Source organism: Salvia splendens, chromosome 1, assembly GCF_004379255.2.
Source record: "Salvia splendens isolate huo1 chromosome 1, SspV2, whole genome shotgun sequence".
Taxonomy (NCBI): Eukaryota; Viridiplantae; Streptophyta; class Magnoliopsida; order Lamiales; family Lamiaceae; genus Salvia; species Salvia splendens.
In genome coordinates, this window is record NC_056032.1 from 471,230 (window position 1) to 489,691 (window position 18,462).

The 18,462-nt window shown below is 43.3% G+C and overlaps 3 protein-coding genes and 1 pseudogene across 3 annotated transcripts; 3 read left to right on the forward strand and 1 right to left on the reverse strand.

Moving 5' to 3' along the window:
* The first annotated feature begins 1,657 nt into the window (after positions 1–1,657).
* Positions 1,658–2,801, forward strand: LOC121757248 (annotated as a pseudogene).
* Positions 2,802–3,713: 912 nt separating this feature from the next.
* LOC121757258 (serine carboxypeptidase-like) lies at positions 3,714–5,755 on the forward strand. Its single transcript, XM_042152788.1, has 7 exons — positions 3,714–4,021; positions 4,161–4,332; positions 4,425–4,544; positions 4,609–4,752; positions 4,821–4,971; positions 5,032–5,123; positions 5,211–5,755. The coding sequence occupies exons 1-7, from the start codon at positions 3,714–3,716 to the stop codon at positions 5,691–5,693; spliced, it is 1,470 nt and encodes a 489-aa protein (XP_042008722.1). The 3' UTR covers positions 5,694–5,755.
* Positions 5,756–5,841: 86 nt separating this feature from the next.
* Positions 5,842–7,996, reverse strand: LOC121806020 (alpha-L-fucosidase 1-like). The gene is made up of 3 exons (XM_042206090.1): positions 7,374–7,996; positions 6,924–7,160; positions 5,842–6,669 (listed from the first exon to the last, which is right to left on the reverse strand). The coding sequence occupies exons 1-3, from the start codon at positions 7,931–7,933 to the stop codon at positions 5,913–5,915; spliced, it is 1,554 nt and encodes a 517-aa protein (XP_042062024.1). The 5' UTR covers positions 7,934–7,996; the 3' UTR covers positions 5,842–5,912.
* Positions 7,997–13,191: 5,195 nt separating this feature from the next.
* On the forward strand, positions 13,192–16,409 carry LOC121806031 (probable CoA ligase CCL7). Its single transcript, XM_042206096.1, has 6 exons — positions 13,192–14,274; positions 15,014–15,203; positions 15,556–15,701; positions 15,807–15,874; positions 15,951–16,053; positions 16,150–16,409. Exons 1-6 carry the CDS (start codon positions 13,258–13,260, stop codon positions 16,261–16,263), a joined length of 1,638 nt encoding a protein of 545 aa, XP_042062030.1. The 5' UTR covers positions 13,192–13,257; the 3' UTR covers positions 16,264–16,409.
* Positions 16,410–18,462: the final 2,053 nt, after the last annotated feature.

Sequence of the window (18,462 nt, forward strand, 5' to 3'; positions counted from 1 at the left end):
TTGAAAGTTTGAAAGCTATATATGTTATTCACAAATGATATCATTTTCTATAAATGAAAAGAGTATTTAAAAATCTCGCGCCCTATAACGGAAGTGGACTGGTCCAAACAAATTAAGCCCATATAAGAAGTTTCTATATTTCAAGTGAAGCCCAAATACGAAACGGTTTGTTTGCTACTGGTTAACGGGTGTAACTGATTGACTTTGAATTAAAAAAATTTAATTATATTTGTTAACTATTTAATTGTCATTTAGGAATTGAATATTGGTGGAGGAGGAAGTGGGTGGGGTAATAGGACTCGGCTCAAAAAAATAATTTCATTTTCTAAATTACTGGAGTATATTTTGTGGAAAAGCCATTTGTCTAAAAACTTTATACATACTATTTAAATTTTAAAAATTACAACTACATTATTAGATTCACCAAATTAAATATTCAGAAAGTTGAATGTGCTTTTGCAATTTCTCCACAATATAATGAGACATGAGTATTGGAAAACTAGAAAATCAAGAATTAATCATATTTACAAAAGAATTAGATTTTATAAGGAATTTATCAAATTCAGTCTCTAATGTTTTCTGTTAAAATGTAGACAAACAGTTACATTTCATAAATTCTATAGTTCAAAAGAAAATTCATAGAATCAATAAAATTGATATGCTTTTAATATAATGTATAGTAATACTAATAACAATCGTACTATTAATACAACCAGTGAATCCCAGCATATTTTGTTTTTTAATTATGAGCATGGAATTTCGTATACGTATCAATTATCATCTTTGGATGCGGTTATTAATATTATTTTTACTATATATTCATTTCGGAGACGACGCAATAAACACAAATTAATGATTATGACGCAAAAGTCACATTTTTTCCAATTTGCAATAATTTAAAGGATTATGCTTTATTAAGATATATTGTCTCTATAATAATATATGTTTAATTAGAAATTTGTTAGGAGTATTATTTTTCGTTTTAATTAATTTTGAAATTTATGGTATTTTATGTATCGATCTTCTATCTAGCTATTTTAGGTTAATAACTAGAATAATATTTTATTTTAAATAAAAAAACAAATTTAATTCGCTTCATAATTAGTTCAATTAGTCTTCCTCAAATCATGCAAATAATTTAAGAGTCCAATTAATTCAAAACTTATTTTACACCTAGATAGCATTTCTAGATAGAAACATTCATTCGTAATCATAATTAATTCAATTATCTTCCAATAATCATGCAAATATTCATTTTTTCAGCTGTAGATCTTAGTATGTTTTTTTTTTAAAAATTGTTCTAAGATGAGTTAATCTAAAAATCATGATTCTGCTAGATTGAATCAATCAACCGCCTTTACATTCGACAATTGCTCATAAATTAGTCTAGATTTAATTGACCGAGTTGACATTCTAAAAAAAATCAACTAAGTATATAAGAAAAAAAAATCATTTTAAAAATATATGCTGATAAATTTGATTTCATAACTTTAGGAATTAATTTTTAATTTATTTATCTCCATACAGAACAACTTAAAGTCAAATTACATTAGTCAAAACATAAAATATACTTCATTATAGAAAAAAATTAAAATTGTAAATCTAATCCTATTAAGTTTTAAATTCAATTTTTGGAATCTTAATTATATGTGTAGTAATGCAAAAAATTGGTAAATAAATGCAAATGCAAATGCAAATGCAAATGCAATGCACATTTCTGATTTCTCACTCAACTTGACTATATATATACAACTCAAAGAAAAACTGTTTACTCTCCATTCCATCAACAAAGGAAAATGGCGTCAACCGTCGTTGCATTCTGTTTGTTTTTGTGGTTTGGTGAGCCACATCATTTGCAGAAAGTGCCTCCAATTTCCAGTTCCCGGCGGAGAAACTCATCAAATCACTCAATTTGTTCCCCAAGCACGGTGCTAACATTCAATTCTTCTTTCATCCTGGTTTTTGCCGGATAGTTTTGTCGCTTGTCCAGGGCTTTGCCATTGGCAACGGGCTTACTAACCCCGAGATACAGTACAAAGCGTACACTGACTATGCGTTGGACATGAAACTGATCCAGCAATCGGATTACAACCGGCTGGTGAAGCCCAGTCTCAGATAGTGGCTCGCCTTGCTTGGCTGCCTACAGCGTCTGCAACCGCATCTTCAACAGAATAGTGGGCCTCATCCTCGGTAAAAATGTAAGGGTTACTTTCTCCTGAAAATCTCCATGATGCCTAATGAGGTAGTAATGAAAGCACCTTTCCTATCCTCTGCTATGACTTCTCCAACATGGAGGAGTTCTTGAAGCTCGGATCAGTGAGAGACGCTCTTGGTGTCGGAGACATAGAGTTCGTGTCGTGTAGCTCCACAGTGTACGATGCTATGGTGACGGACTGGATGAGGAATCTTGAAGTCGGGATCCCTGCAATGTTGGAGGATGGGATCAAGCTACTTGTGTATGCAGGAGAGTATGATCTCATCTGCAATTGGCTAGGTGAGGACTCTTACATGTTAACTAACAAACCGGTTATCGAAAACTGATAACATGACACACATTTGATTTGAAATGGATAGGGAACTCAAGATGGGTTGGGTGCATGCCATGGAATGGTCTGGACAGAAGCAGTTTGCAGCAGCTGCCACTGTGCCTTTCTCAGTGGACGGGGCTGAGGCCGGGCAGAAGAAGGGCTTCGGGGATGGATCAACCAAACACATCTTTGGAAATGCTGAGGAGGTGGATGCAGGGGAATCTAACACAACTAGATCATCATCTTACTTATACTAATACAGAAGAAATGTAGAGAATTGTTTGTAAAAACTGATTAAAATGCATCTGTGATTTGTTGTGAAGAAGGTGATTTAATGTTTGAAAAAAATCTGTTTATTGCATTTTTGTTGGAAGGCATATCCCAACTCTTGACATTGCAATAATGTACTAGTGATTAAGTTTGACAAGAAAATTTAAGGTAGAGAATGAGTATACATGCAATAATATAAAATCAGTCGATATATATGATGCAACAATTTAGTAGCAGTATTTAAACATCATATATGATATATCTATATATAGAATTCTTACTAGTGTATGGCTTCAGTTTTTAATCTGAATATATCACAAATACAATAATTTTGAATTTTTATTAGCAAATACTCCATTAAAGTTTAATATCTATTTCGGCACCTTATCTTTTTAAATTTTAATTTGATAATTAAAGGCATATAAAATAGTGGTTTTAATATATCTGTGCTTTTCAAATAATAAAGTAATATAAAATGAAAATAATATTTAATAAAACAATCTATATAATTTTGCACGTCCACTTTTCTGACATACAATATATACACCGAAGACTTAAATGTACTTTTATTAGGCTGTTATGCCAGAATCAGCCTTTTCAAAGCAAAATTAGGGATAATATTGATCCCATTAATATGTAAAAAGTTAGGATAGTACTATAATTTTCTAGAAAGAAAAACAAATTAAATACTATAACAAAAGTCTCACAACAAGATCTGGAACAACATGTAGAGATAATTTAGCATTAATACGAGACTCAAACTCAAACTTGATTGCGTCATTAATTCTATTTCCTGAAAATTTGGAAATGCAATTTGAACACACAAACACACACACAACATTTACCAATCTCTTGCATTATAAAATCCAATCAAACTTACTAACTCACAAAACAAAATATCAAAACCATTTCATGATGTCAACTCTTTTTCTTTGCATTTCACTACTAATCTCTTTATCAGCTATAGAGGCTGATAATGGCAATGCCTCACCGATTCTGGCCTCGAAATTCCTACAGAAACAAGCGGAAAAGCTCATCAGAGACCTCAACTTGTTTCCTAAACTTGATGCCAACATTGTCGAGGACGATCCTGCAGCAGCCGATGCTTCAAGAATTGTCGAAAAACGCATTCAATTTCCTCACATTGCTGCTAACTCCACCACAGTTGCAGATTTCGGACACCATGCTGGCTATTACAGACTTGCTAGCACCAAAGGTGCAAGGTAAAAATAACTGATCAATGAATGGATTCAATGCAAAATATGTAATAATAAAATTTCTCATCATGCACATTTTGATGCATATTTCCCACATATCAAGATTCATATACACATACACATATAATGACTCTGATTCTTGCAGGTTGTTCTACTATTTCTTCGAATCAAGAAGCAAGAACTCGAGCGCCCCCGTGGTGGTATGGCTAACGGGAGGGCCGGGATGCAGCAGCTCGCTGGCTTTGTTTTTCGAGAATGGACCTTTTCACTTGACAAAAGACTACACGCTTGCGTGGAATGAGTTCGGTTGGGATCAAGTAATGCTAATTGTTCATAATCACACGATTTAATTTCTTCCTAGTATTATTTAGGTAATGAAGAAAATTTGATGTTTGATTCAAGGGTGCAGGAATCAAACCTGATATACATAGACCAGCCAACAGGGACAGGTTTCAGTTACTCAACTTCCACAGATGATCTTCGACACAGCTCGGAAGAAGCCTCTGTCGATTTCTCTGACTTCCTGCAGGTTTGTTCTTCATCCTTGAACAAAATCAAGTAGATATCTTTTTCACGCTCACAACTTTGTCAAGGCTTTCTTCGAGAAACATGGGGAGCTCGCGAAGAACGACTTCTACATCACGGGAGAGTCTTATGCTGGGCATTACATTCCTGCATTTGCTGCTCAGATTCATCAGAGAAACAAAAATAGACAAGGGATTCATATAAACCTCAAAGTATGCTTATAATTAACTAAAGCAGCGTTATATGATCATGTCCTAATCAACTAATGCAAATCGACCAGGGATTAGCCATTGGGAATGGAATGACGAATCCGGAGATTCAATACAAATCATATCGTGATTACGCTTTAAACATGAAACTGATCAACAGGGTTGAATACTACCGCCTCATTGTAGCAGAGAGATTTTGCGAAACTAATATAAGAGCTTGTGGTAATAAAAATCCAGTCTTTTTTTGCCTAAACAGGAAACCTGTTTCGTATTTTACCGCAGGCGCAAACGGTACATCATTAGCTTGTGCGGAGGCCTACATAATCTGCACCGGCCTCTTCCGTAGAATCATTGCCTCCAAACCAGGCATAAATGTACCATGTTTTCTTGAACCCATTCAACAACAAAAAAAAGACACCTTTTTGTTAATTCTGACACATAGATATGATCTCCTATTGTAGCACTATGACATCCGAAAAAACTGCACCGGCTCTCTCTGCTACGACTTCTCAATCGTGGAGAGATTCCTGAACGACAAGGCGGTTCAAAATGCCTTGGGTGTTAGAGATATAAGATTCATCTCGTGCAGCACCAAAGTGTATGAATACATGTATCCAGAGATTATGAAGAATTTCGATGTCGGGCTTCCAGCATTGCTGCAAGATGGGATCAAGCTGCTCGTATACGCTGGGGAATACGACCTCATCTGTAACTGGCTGGGTAACTTGAGATGGGTGGAAAACATGAGTTGGTCTGGCCGGAGAAGGTTTGTGTCGGCTAAATTAGTCCCGTTTAAGGTCGGAGGCGTGGAGGCAGGTGGGATGAAGAGCTATGGAGGTCTGAGTTTCTTGAAGGTGTATAATGCAGGTCACATGGTTCCAATGGATCAGCCAAGAGCGTCGCTGGAGATGCTGAGGAGATGGATGCAGGGCCAGTTTCGGTGAACAAAGTTATGTAAATCTGCAGTTGTGTAAGGTTAATGCATTTTATTTGTCAGTTGTTAAAGATTACAAATGTAGCAGAAAGATTTGCATGTAATTTATCAGACAAAGCTGTATCAGATGGTCTGATTTGGTGTGATTGACTTGATAGTTGATACAATAAAATGAGCTTTTTACTGCATATATTGATTCAGAAATACAGAACTTGAACAAGAACATGAATTATGAAGGTGCAATTCTATTGGTAGCTTGTTGAAGAGGGTGACTGCCATTGATGAGTGAAGCAGAGCTTAGCTCAGAAATATGCCGGACAACGGAGAATGGATCGATATATATACCTACATAAGCTATAAGAGGGTCAGCCCGGGACTCCTCCACGACGAGGTGTAGGTGGGTGGCTCTCACACTATGAAACAGCAGCAGCCTCTTGTATCCGACTGTGGTGCCCTTCGCTGCCACCTTCCACTCTCCGTCCTCATTCAAGAAATCGAGATGGAACCTGATGATCCTCTGCCCCATCTGAATCGGCTCTTGCACCATTAACACGTTGAACGTAATGGTCTCCTGCAGGTCCAAGTACAGTATCCAGCCTGACTGCACACTCCCGGGAGCCCAGTAGGAGTGTGTGCCTTGCTCGAGAACGTTGTGGGGGCTATAACGCGGATCGGTAAGGTCACCACGCGTGCTGCTGGCAGAGACAGACGCGTCTTCTGCTAGACTCTGTGAGAAGATGAGGCTCCGGATCTCTGAGAACTCTTGAAGAACTTGAATGTGTTCCTGGGATATGAGACCCGAAGAATTCGGTGGCACATTTAGTAAGAGGAGGCAGTTCCTCCCCACGGACTTGTAGTATAGATCGAGTAGGGTTAAGGCCGATTTAGGAGATTCGGAGGCATGCCAAAACCATCCGGGCCGGATTGAGACGTCGCACTCTGCAGGTACCCAGTCATGCCCAAAAGGGTCTCCCTGCCCAGAATATCTGTAGCTTCAAAGCATTAGCTAAGTAGGCAATGAGACATAATCTACATGAAACGTGAGTTTGATAATTAGGTGCAGTTGTAAGACAAGAAAATCAAGAATCAGCTAATACAATCAAATAAAAAACTAACTATGTGACATGTCACTCTAAAAAGCTCATAACAAGCCTATATATACTTCACAATATACAAAAATTGAGATAACTTACAGATTTCAAGCAACAAGAAGTGAAAATTTTGGGAGATGTGAACTTACTTAGTGTCAGTGTTGCCAATCATGTCATTGGTGCGGTTGAAGAGAGACCAACAAGTACTCCCAGCGACGCCAGCCTCGTCCCCGATCCACCTTGTGTCGGGACCAGCATCGGAGAATATGACAGCCCCGGGTTGATGTTGATGAATGAAACTAAACCAATCATCAAAGAAGTACTCCATGTATTTCTCCCCTTCACCCTTTGCACCATCCAGCCAAACTTCTCTAATCTCACCATATCTACCCAAGTGCATAGCAACAAACTAGCTCAAGTTCAGACACAACTAAATCACAAAAGCAGCACCCAATAACAAAGAATTTCATCATAGCTTAATGGCACACACCTAAAACAGAGATTAGAAAGGGTAAACTCAACATCTTTAGCAACATTTCACAATATTAATCCAATCAACACAGGCAAATTCTTGACTTGAAAAGGTAAATAAAGTGGACCTAGTGAGCAACTCAGTCATCTGCCCCAAGTAAAACTCATTATACTGCAAGGTCTTGCCATAGCAAGATTCATGCCTATCCCAAGGGGATAGATAAACCCCCAATTCCACCCCACCAATTCTGGCAGCTTCAGCCAAATCTCGCAGCACATCACCACTGCCATTCCTCCAAGAAGAAGATTTCACAGAGTAATCGGTGTATTGAGAGGGCCACAGGCAGAATCCATCGTGGTGCTTTGCGGTCAGAATGACTCGAGAGAAACCGGACTGCTTCGCCACGGTGACCCACTGAGTCGCGTTGAACTCGGTGGGGTTGAACACGGACGGGTCCGCGTGCCCCGTCCCCCACTCCGAGTCCGTGAAAGTGTTGGTGCCGAAATGCAGGAAGAGGGCCATCTCCGCATGCTGCCATGAAATCTGCTGCGCCGTCGGAATTGGGAGAATTGGCAGCGGCGGCGGCGAAACTGACCTCGTAACTCGGAGGAGATGGATGATCGTTGCTGTCAAGACCACGGGAAGTCGTGTTGCCGATTTGGGCCGCCGAAATTTGAGATTTTTCATTGAGATTGCTGGTGATTGAGAGTTGGTTTGTTGTTGGTGGTGATCTTTCTTGACTTTTTGAAGCGACTTGAGGAAAGGAAACTATGAAGTTTGAGTAACTAGTGCGCTTAGAGTGTCCACAGTGGGGGAGCCGCGGCCAGTGGCTCGGGTGCGCGGCCCCCACTGCAGATAGCCACGATTCGCGGCTGAGGGCCGAGAGCCACGAGGGAGCTGCGGCCTTCACGCAGCTGAGCCGTGTGAGCCGCGGCCCTCCACTGCAGCGGGCCACAATATGCGGCTAGGTCGTGAATATATATATTTTTTTAATTTTCGAAAATTCTTTTATAAATACTATCATTTCCATTTCCATTTTTTCCACTCCATTTTACACTTCAACACCACAAAATCCTAATTAAAATCCTACCAAAGATGCAAGGTGGAGATGGTGATTCTCCGGGGTATGGAGACTCAGGATATGGCAACTTCCCAAATTAGATGTGGAGTCCACAATCTCCGCAATACAGGGTTCAGTTGTCCTCCCATCAGCAGAGGAACGTGGTTCACCAACCATCAGGGTTCGGTGACTACCGTCCGAATATGGACGCGATCAACAACCAGTCTCAGCACTTCCAATCCTCACAATTCCAATACACCCAGTCTCCTTTGTCTGAATCTGATAGATTTGAATCTGATAGATTCACATGAGAACAGTTGATGGGTACACCGGAGACCCTGACATCCGGTAGTGTGGAGGTGGAGGCCACCGAGTAGTCGACAGGCCCTCTCACCAAGAAGATGTGCTACGACCTCATTCTTAGATTGAGGTCGAAGTTGGGGTGGGCCGATGGGTCGGAGACGGGCGGAGCTAGCGGCAGTGGGGGTGGTGATGAAGACGTGCCGGATTCCGATGACACCACCGAGTAGGAAGGGTGGCGTCTTTTTGTGTGGTGTTTTTAAAAAAATTTCGTTGTATAATTTTCCTCTATCTATAATACGACGAAAATTTGTCTGAAATTCACTTTTTTATTAAATTATGTTTATTTTCCAAATTATTAGGCTAATTAAATTTGTTGTAGTTAAATTAAAAAATATAATTAAAAAAAGTAAACAAATTAATTTTTTTTGGAGAACGCCACATTTCGTGGCCCTTGTTGTTTTTGTTTATTTACCATTGCGGAGGGCCATGGAGAGCCACATTTTGTGGCCGGGCCAACTTTGGTGGCCTTCAAGGGCCACCATTGTGGACACTCTTAAAACATCCATTTTCCTTTTTTTTTCTTCTTCATTATATTAATCCTAAGTTGAGCAACCGCCGTCAACCGCCAACCGCTATGAACTAACATCAAACGACTAGTTGTCTTCTCCTTGATCAAGTCCTTGATTCATTCTAAGTGTTTTACCATCTCAAAATATCCTAACAATCCTCCACCTTTTGAGATGATTCAAACACTTCCCTTTTCTCTTCTATGACCTTTGTCCGGCCACTCCTTCCTTTGATCATCTTCGAATCAAATTCACCAAGTTCATTCAACATTTGAACTTTGTCGATCCCATGTCCGCGTAGCGCCAACCTTGACTATTCTTGTCAGTATACAATTATTCTAACTCCGAGAATCATCTCTAGATTCTCTTCCATCACTTCCTTGATCAGCTACAACGCCTCCACCGGACGATAAAACCTCCACCTCTCCTGAATCTTCTCTGTTCAGAATTGGAGTTGCTGAGTGATTCTGAATTTCTGTCAAGATTTATGCCACCTTCACCGCTTAGGATCGCTGCCTGGACCGCAGAGCCATATACCACGGCCTCATCGGTTTGACACTCTTGCAGAGCTGCTGCACCTTCGGGATACTCCTCGAACCGCTAACGAGCACGACGTCATCGACGCTGCTCTTATTCATCTTCGCATCTCTCATTCGAGATCTCCAACAGACCGAGCTTCTCCTTGAGTACCTCGATTTCAGATTTTGCATCATGCAGCAGATTATTACTGTCTTCCAGTTTCTTTACGTCCGTTCCCAGAGATTCTGATTCTCTGATTCACGTGCTTGCTCAGAATTCCCTTGATCAAGTTTCAATCCCTTGATCAAGTTTCGATCCCCTTGATCAAGTTTCTTCATCATTGAATCCACTTGATCAAGAGAGCCTGCAGCCTCACCAATCCCTAGCAGCTTCCTCTGCCTCCTCAAGATCAGAGACTCCACAATGAGACACATCCACATTGATAGTGCCTTTGTACCTAATCCTGGATCTCTTCCTCCGAATCGGGCATAAGTCCGACAAACTCTCACCAGACTCAACAACACTAGGCACCTTCACCATCCCTCTCTTAGTAGAATGGCTCTTCATGTGACCAAACATTGCCCTCAACGACGCGAATTCCTTGCTGCATTCCCTGCAGGAATTCGCAGCTTTTGCGTGTTTGGGATCAGAAATCCTCCAAGATTTCTTCGGATTCTCCCTCAACTCGTAGCTGGGCATTGCTCTGATCACCATCAGTGTCAAGTAATTTTTCCCAGGTTTCTTTACCACCAGCACCATCCTTCTTCACTCTAACAGCCTTTCCCGAGTGCGAACAACGCACGTGCCTCACCGCCATGCCTCCACCTGCGGCAGAATGTCCTCCTCCAGGCGCCTTGACATGGTTGTGCTCGAACACCAGAGACGAGTTCTGACCGGGAGACTTCGGCCCGGGAGATTTAGGCGATGAAGCCATAGACAATGACGACATCACCTCCGCATTCTGAGACGTTATTTTCAGCATCTCCCTCTGCTCCTCCGTCAGAAACTCTTCGTGGCTTCCACTTTTCAGTTCTTCATCTCCTTTCTTGTTGTAGCCAAGATCTTGCGCCTTTCTTTTCTTCGAAACTCATCTTCCCACAAACGGCGCCATTCGTAACAAATCAAGATTGGAGCAAGATCAAAACGATTCAAGAACACGAGGGATTAACGTGGTTCGACGTAAGCCTACGTCCACGGACAAAATGAGAAGGAATTCATTGATGATCAACTATAGATACAATGAAGAAGAACACTCTCATATCTCTCGGAGATTTACAAGTAAAGAACGCTCTCAACTCGCTCGAAGTCGTCTCGCTTCGAGAGCACACATGCACAGTTGAAGACCTCCCCTCTTTACTCGATCTCTCTCTGATATGAAGCTGCCATTGCTTGCTGATCTATGATGCTTGTAGCACCACTTATAGGAAGAGTAATCCATGCTCAATGCTTCAAGATCGTCAATAACCGATTCTTGATAACTATCAATCGGTTGTAATCGCCGTCAACCGCCAACCGCTATGAACTAACATCAAACGGCTAGTTGCCTTCTCCTTGATCAAGTCCTTGATTCATTCTAAGTGTTTTACCATCTCAAAATATCCTAACATATTTCAACTCGGTTATTTTATGTTACATTATATGCTTCAAAGCAAGCCAATAGTCTCATGATTAGTGAGATGATAAGTGTAGTCTTAAATAAATGGGCAATATTTCAGTCCTAAGAGGGCCCATAACAGGACCTGTTGACAATTGTTTCAATTCATACTTAACTTTATCAAATCAAACCATTAAAATACTTTATGAATCTATATCTTAATTACATAAATTGGCTTAAATTAAATGATCAGCACGGATCAAATGCATGGATATGATGTCTATTAACATAATGTTACAATAGGCTGTGCCCACATTAATTGGGATCAACGATGTGTCCTAAGAGTGTCCACAATAATACCGGCGCGGCTATAGCCCCAGCGGGGGCGACGGCGGGGCGGTCTATGGTACGTGGGACGTCCGCCCTGCGGCGGACGAAAAAAACGGGGCGGATGGGCATTCGGCGAGAAATGTGCGAGGACGCGCCAGTCGGCCATCGCCGCGCCAGCCTATAGTGCGCGGCGATAGGCGCGCCGGGCGCCCCCTTTCGATTTTATTTTAATTTTTTGAAAATTAACCCTATAAATACCACTCCTCCACCACCCATGTTACACCATTTTCACACACTCTTCATTCATTCACTATATACACTTTCACTATCTAAAAATGCACGGTGGAGACGACGAATCACCCGGCTCGCACGAATCGGGATATGGCGGCAATCCTTCACAGCTGTCGGGATATGGTGGCTATCCTTCTCAGCCGTTGAGATATGGCAGCTATCCTTCTCAGCCGTCGGGATATGGCGGCTCTCCGTCCCAGCCGTGGAGTTGGAGTCAATCCTCCCGCCGTGGGCATCGAGTCCAACTCCTCTTCCATCTCAGCCGTGGAGGTCTTCTCCCACACCCCAACCTTTTCAGCGGAATCTGAGTCGCTCGGCGTTTGGAGATTACAGACCCAACCTCGACGCGCTTAACCAGCCGCGTCCGGAGACCCCTTTCCAATCCAGCCAATCTCCTTTCACCGAAGCAGATCAAGACGCACTGGATACCATGATGGGTCTGCTCAGTTCCGGCGTACCGGATACGGCGGGTGGAAGCAGTGGCGGCGGCGGCGGCGGAAGAGGCAGTCGCGGTGGCAACGGAGGCGGCTCGGGCAGCGGCGGCGGCGGCTCGGGCAGTCGCGTCAGGGGCGACGGCGATGGCAGCGAGGCTGCGGCACCTGAAGCCGGACACAAACGGGACACGCACTACACCAAAGCGGAGTCCATTGCAGTGGCGAGGGCGTGAGATGTCGTAATATCGGACCCCATCGTAGGCACCTATCAGACCGAGGGGAGCTTATGGAAGCGCGTCCCGTTGGCATACAACGAGTTCAAACCTCGAGGCGCTAAACCGCGTGACGGAGAACAGCTCCGCAAAAAGTGGTCTAGGATTCTGTCGGCCGCCAAGCGGTTCGCGGGCATATACCAGAACAACCTGCTCAATGCTGAGAGTCGCCGAAGCGAAGCCGACGTGAAGGCACTGTCCATGGGCCAATACAACACGGAGGGCTGGCCGAAGTTCACAACGAATATTTTATTTTAAATATTCGTTGTATAATTTTACCGTTGTCAATATAACGAATATTTGGTCCCAATTAACTCGTTTTCTAATTATTTACATTGCGATGATTTTAATTATACTTGATTGAAACTACAAACATTTTAAAATGAAAATTGATTATAAAATTTAGAGGCTACTGGAAGTGTCCATCATAGTAGTGGTGATAATAAAAAATTGAGGCTGTGGATAAAAAAATTGGGATCGTGGAAAAAAGGGGCGGAGCTATTGGAGCGTCCACACACTTAACACTAATTTATCGGTTGATCGCAACGGCTTTAAATGCTGCATCGTAGCGTTTTGAAATACGCAATAATCATTGAACTATTCAATCAGTTTTACACACACACCACAAACTCAACAAAGAAGATGGAGAAATCCGGCTATGGCCGCGACGGCGTGTTTCGATCACTGCGCCCGCCGCTATCCCTCCCCACAAACCCCGACCTCTCCATGATCTCCTTCCTCTTCAGAAACGCTTCCTCCTTCGCCGACAAACGCGCCCTAATCGACGCTCACACCGCCCAAACCCTCACTTTCTCACAATTCAAATCCACGGTTTCAAGAGTCGCCCACGGCTTGCTCCTGCTCGGCATCAAGAAAAACGACGTCGTCCTCATTTTCTCCCCCAATACCATCCAGTTCCCCATCTGTTTCTTCGGGATTATTGCCATCGGCGCCGTCGCCACCACCGTCAACCCCGCCTACACTGCCGGCGAGGTCTCCAAGCAGCTCAAGGACTCCATGGCCAAGTTGATTGTCACCGTCGAGGAATTGCTGCCCAAGGTCAAAGATTTCGGCCTCCCTGTTGTTCTCCTCGGCGATTCCAGCAAACCCCTCTCGCCGATTGGGAAAATCCCTAAAATCACTCCGTTCTCGAAGCTCGCTGAAAATGAGGGATCCGTCGATTTAGACGGCAATTCATTCGGAATCAAACAGGACGACACTGCTGCGCTGCTCTACTCTTCAGGGACAACCGGCGCGAGCAAGGGCGTCATTCTCACGCACCGGAACTTCATCGCCGCGTCGCAGATGATCACCGCAGATCAGGAAATGGCCGGGGAGGTCAATTGTGCGTTTCTGTGCGTGCTGCCGATGTTCCACGTGTTTGGCCTTGCGGTGATCATGTTCTCGCAGCTGCAGCGCGGCAGTGCTATTGTTTCGATGTCCAAGTTCGATTTCGAGATGATTTTGAAGACGGTGGATAAGTATGGAGTCACGCATCTGTGGGTGGTGCCGCCGATCGTACTGGCATTGGCCAAGAACAGTATGGTGAAGAAGTACAATTTGTCGACGTTGAAGCAGGTTGGATCGGGGGCTGCTCCTCTCGGGAAGGAGCTTATGCAGGAATGTGCCAAGAATTTCCCTCAGGCTGTTGTTATGCAAGTAAAATTTCCATCATTTCTGTCATCCTTTTTGTATGCATTTTTGGAGGAACATGAATTTTGCTGCATCTTTTGTTTGTGAGGCCTAGACAGTGAAACTGTGTTTCTATCAGATGAATCATTGTTAGAGTATCCACTATAAGGCGGACGTCCCCAATAGCCCCGCCCCTTTTTTGTCCACAGCCCCAGTTTTTTTGTCCGCGCCCAAAAAAAATTTCCGCCACTATAAGCCGACACTTCCAATAGCCCCGAAATTTTATAATCAATTTTCATTTTAATTACACAAATTTTGAAACTGCTTCTTTCTCTCTTCTTCCTTCTCCAATCTCCCTCTAAACACAAAATATGTCAAAAATTAAAAATCGAGGGGGCAGCCGGTGTGCCGATCGCCGGCGCACTATAGGCGCGCCGATCGAGGACCGGCGCGTCCTCGCACAAAACACGCCGAAGCCTCTTCCGCCCCGGAAATTTTGTCCGCCTCGGGGCTGACGTCCTCCCTACTATAATCCGGCGGGGCGGCGGCGGGAAGGGGGCGGCCTGCGCACCGCCCCTATAGTGGATACCCTTATGAGTATTAGCTACAGTAGCGTTAGAACTAATGAAAGAAGCGTGTCAAGCCGATTTCAACGTTGTTTGGAACTTTGGGTTAGAAAGGTTTGGAGCTGTTGGTGATTCTTAGTGTAGTTTGACCATAAATTTGCTGCCTGGTTGCACTGTGACCAAAAGTCATCCTATTTCAGGGGTACGGAATGACAGAAACATGCGGAATTGTTTCTGTCGAGAATGCCTACGCAGGGCCTCGACATTCTGGTTCTGGTGGCCAGCTTGTTCCCAGAGTGGAGTGTCAAATAGTTAGTGTTGAAACATTGAAGCCTCTTCCACCTACCCAGTTGGGGGAGATTTGGGTGCGAGGACCAAATATGATGCAAGGTATGCCTGTGCTGCAAATCCTATTCCTTGCCCAGAAAATATTTGCATGTTTGTTTACATTGTATCAAGCTGATGATTAGTTAAATAATGTATGAAGGGAGATGGTTGAATTCTCCAATTGCAAAGTAGACAGTAAGTATTAGTATCTCAGCGAAAATTGATGTTCTCTTCAAAAGGCCGATGATGCTGTGGCTACTCCTTATTACGAATCTTGATGTCTGTTGTTTAACAGACCAAACTCAGAATGTATAATCCAAGTGCCATCACAATTCACACATGTTCGCCATTATCTTCTTTAACTTTCCCCTTTCCTTTCATTGTTAATGTTTTATTCTCTTCTTTTCTTCATCAGGTTATTTCAGGAATCCACAAGCCACGAAGCTTACGATAGATAAACAGGGTTGGGTGCATACAGGAGATCTTGGATACTTTGATGACGATGGCCAGTTATATGTTGTTGACCGAATTAAGGAGCTCATCAAGTATAAGGGCTTTCAGGTACTTACTCTCTATAGAAGCATTGATCGTAGGACATATATTGCTTCATGATTAACCTTCTGTTGTTATCAATGATGGTGGTGATGTGCTATCCTTTCTTGCTAGGTTGCTCCAGCGGAGCTCGAAGGTCTGCTCGTCTCCCATCCCGAGATATCAGATGCTGTGGTCATCCCGTAAGTCATCTTTAGGGATGTCGTAATTGCAAAGTAATTCTTGATAACATTTTGATGTTTGGTACTCTCCCCTCAGATATCCCGATGCAGAAGCTGGTGAAGTCCCGGCTGCTTATGTTGTCCGGGCACCTAACAGCTCACTGTCCGAAGAAGATATCAAGAAATTTATCGCCGAGCAGGTACATATCTTCACTGGCTAACTGGGAAGTCTTGTGTTTGACTACATGTTTCCATTGATTAGAGATGTAAACTAATACCTTAATTTCATATTGAAGGTTGCACCTTTTAAAAGATTGAGGAGAGTTACGTTCATCAACACCGTCCCAAAATCGGCTTCGGGGAAAATACTGCGGCGAGAACTGATCGATCAAGTCCGATCAAAGTTGTAATCTCTTTCACCATATATATTTCTCCTTTGTCTCTGTCTCGGTCTCGTCTCGTCTCCTAATTTGTTGTACCACATATCAGATTGGAAGAATCATGTCTTGTGTCACCGTTTATTTGGTAATGTGAAATGGAGTATATATATTCTAAACCTTTTGGGCTTTTATGATGTTTGATTGATCAAAATTGCCAAGTTTGATTATGGTAGCAGTCCAAATTATTGTGCAATTTGAACACCACATTTATTTGGGCCTCCCGTCATTCTCCTTCAGACGGAACCGCGCGGGCAAGAAGTGCGTTGCAGGCAACTCGCACACCTAGATTGCACGATATGAAGAGCATTACTGGCGCACTTAGGCCATCCGCAACGCTGTCTCTTATCCGTCTCTTAACCGTCTCATCTCTTAACTATTCATGTGCTCCACTGTACTTTTCACTATATCTCTTAACTAAGAGACAGCACATGCACCCCTCCATCTTTTATCCATCTCGTCACTTAACTATTCATTCAATTTCATTTTTTTTATTTCCAACAAATTCAATTAATAAAAACACACTTCATTAAATAAAATAAAATTACAATTTAAAATCTTAAAAAAATAAAAAAAAAACACATAATTAAAATCTATAAAAATAAATAAAAAGACATAATTTAAAATACTAGAAATTAAAAATTACACACTTAAAAACTACTCCGCCGTCGAATCATCCCCCGAAGGCGGTGGCAGTGCACTCAAGCCACATGTAGGCGGAATACCAATTTGTCTTGCCATATACTCAATTCCGGCAAGATGGGTTTGATATTGGAGAGGCGTCATGCGGGAAGTGTCAGCCATCGTGGCGATCAAGTACATAGACAATAGGGTGTTCGAGCCCGAGACCGAGACCGAGCCCGCCTGGCTTGATTCGCTTCGGCCCCTCCTCCCTCTAGCCGCCTTGGTCCCTTCCGGCCGACGGCGCCCACTGTAGGAGCCCCCTGCATCGGTGGCCGTGCCCTCAACCTCTTGTGAGGCGTTGCCTGACTCGCCCTCACTAGACGAGTATTGGCCACCCGCCGCGTGCTTCGTGCGTTTCGAGTTCGAGCACGTGATGGACTGGACACCTCCAGCCCACCTTTCAACATCTTTGACCGCCTCCCAAACATCTACATGTTTGAATTTTTTGCTGTTGTCGTCAAAAAAGACTCGCATAGCCGCTCTCAGAATGTCGGCTCCACTGGCTCCGCTTTGGTAATTCGCCGCTTCATTCTTGTAGATCCCGCAAATTTTTTTGACATCTCTGTCGACTTGGTCAAAATGACTGCGGAGCATCTTCATGGTGCGGCGGCGGGACTCCTTTGGCTTGTTCTCGTTGTAGGCGTCGGTGACCTTTTTTCAAAAACACTTGCGGGTTTGTTGATTCCCGACGATGGGATCGTACGAGACGCTGACCCAAGCATTGAACAGAGTCATCGTGTCCTTGCGGCTGTATGGATGACGGCTTACATCCTCCTCCTCCTCGGCCGCCTCATCCTCTTCCTCCACGGCATCGAATGCGCGACCCCCGGAGCTTCCACCGCCTCGTCCTCCTTCCGGATTGGGTTCATCCGGAAAATCCTCTCTAATTTGGGATAATCCCTACGATTGTTCATACCTTGGGGCGGAAGGACGAGAGTATGCATCCACATCAAAATAGGGTTGTTGGTACGCCGCCGACGTCGACGAGCCTTGAGTGCCCGGCGTCGACGAACCGGAACCGGAAGCACCCAACACATTGTACATGCCCCCCAGTCGCCAAACGTGTTCAAGTCATAGCCGCCGGAGCCGCCAGAGTTTCCGTCGCCGGACATTTTGAGATGAAAATTGGAGAGGTGAGATGAAAATTGGAGAGAAAAGAGAGATGAATTGAGAAGAATAGATGTGTGTTTGTGTGTATAATGAGAACGAAAGAAGAGTATTTATAGAATAAAAAAGAAAAATAATAAAAATTAAAATATTACCGTTGAACGGTAATATTACCGTTTTTTAATTTTTATTTATTTATTAAAATCGAATTTTTAAAAAAATTATTGCGTTAGCATGACGACGCCCACTCGTGGGCCGGCGAGTGGGCGTCACGCCTAGCGCCAGCGCTCGCCACGTGGCGCTGGCGTGGCGAGACGTCTCTCCAACCCACCCTCCGGGCCGAGACGCCCGCCGAGACGAGACCGAAATGGATGACTGCAT

Bases quoted from the DNA above. Each gene is read 5' to 3' on its own strand.
- LOC121757258 (XM_042152788.1), top strand. From the start codon at position 3,714: ATGTCAACTCTTTTTCTTTGCATTTCACTACTAATCTCTTTATCAGCT. The intron at 4,022-4,160 runs GTAAAAATAACT...TGATTCTTGCAG, and splicing joins GCTAGCACCAAAGGTGCAAG to GTTGTTCTACTATTTCTTCG. The intron at 4,545-4,608 runs GTTTGTTCTTCA...AACTTTGTCAAG, and splicing joins ATTTCTCTGACTTCCTGCAG to GCTTTCTTCGAGAAACATGG.
- LOC121806020 (XM_042206090.1), bottom strand. From the start codon at position 7,933: ATGAAAAATCTCAAATTTCGGCGGCCCAAATCGGCAACACGACTTCCC. The intron at 7,161-7,373 runs GTCCACTTTATT...GCACTTGGGTAG, and splicing joins ATGACTGAGTTGCTCACTAG to ATATGGTGAGATTAGAGAAG. The intron at 6,670-6,923 runs GTAAGTTCACAT...TTGAAGCTACAG, and splicing joins ATTGGCAACACTGACACTAA to ATATTCTGGGCAGGGAGACC.
- LOC121806031 (XM_042206096.1), top strand. From the start codon at position 13,258: ATGGAGAAATCCGGCTATGGCCGCGACGGCGTGTTTCGATCACTGCGC. The intron at 15,204-15,555 runs GTATGCCTGTGC...TTTCTTCATCAG, and splicing joins AGGACCAAATATGATGCAAG to GTTATTTCAGGAATCCACAA. The intron at 15,875-15,950 runs GTAAGTCATCTT...CTCTCCCCTCAG, and splicing joins TCAGATGCTGTGGTCATCCC to ATATCCCGATGCAGAAGCTG.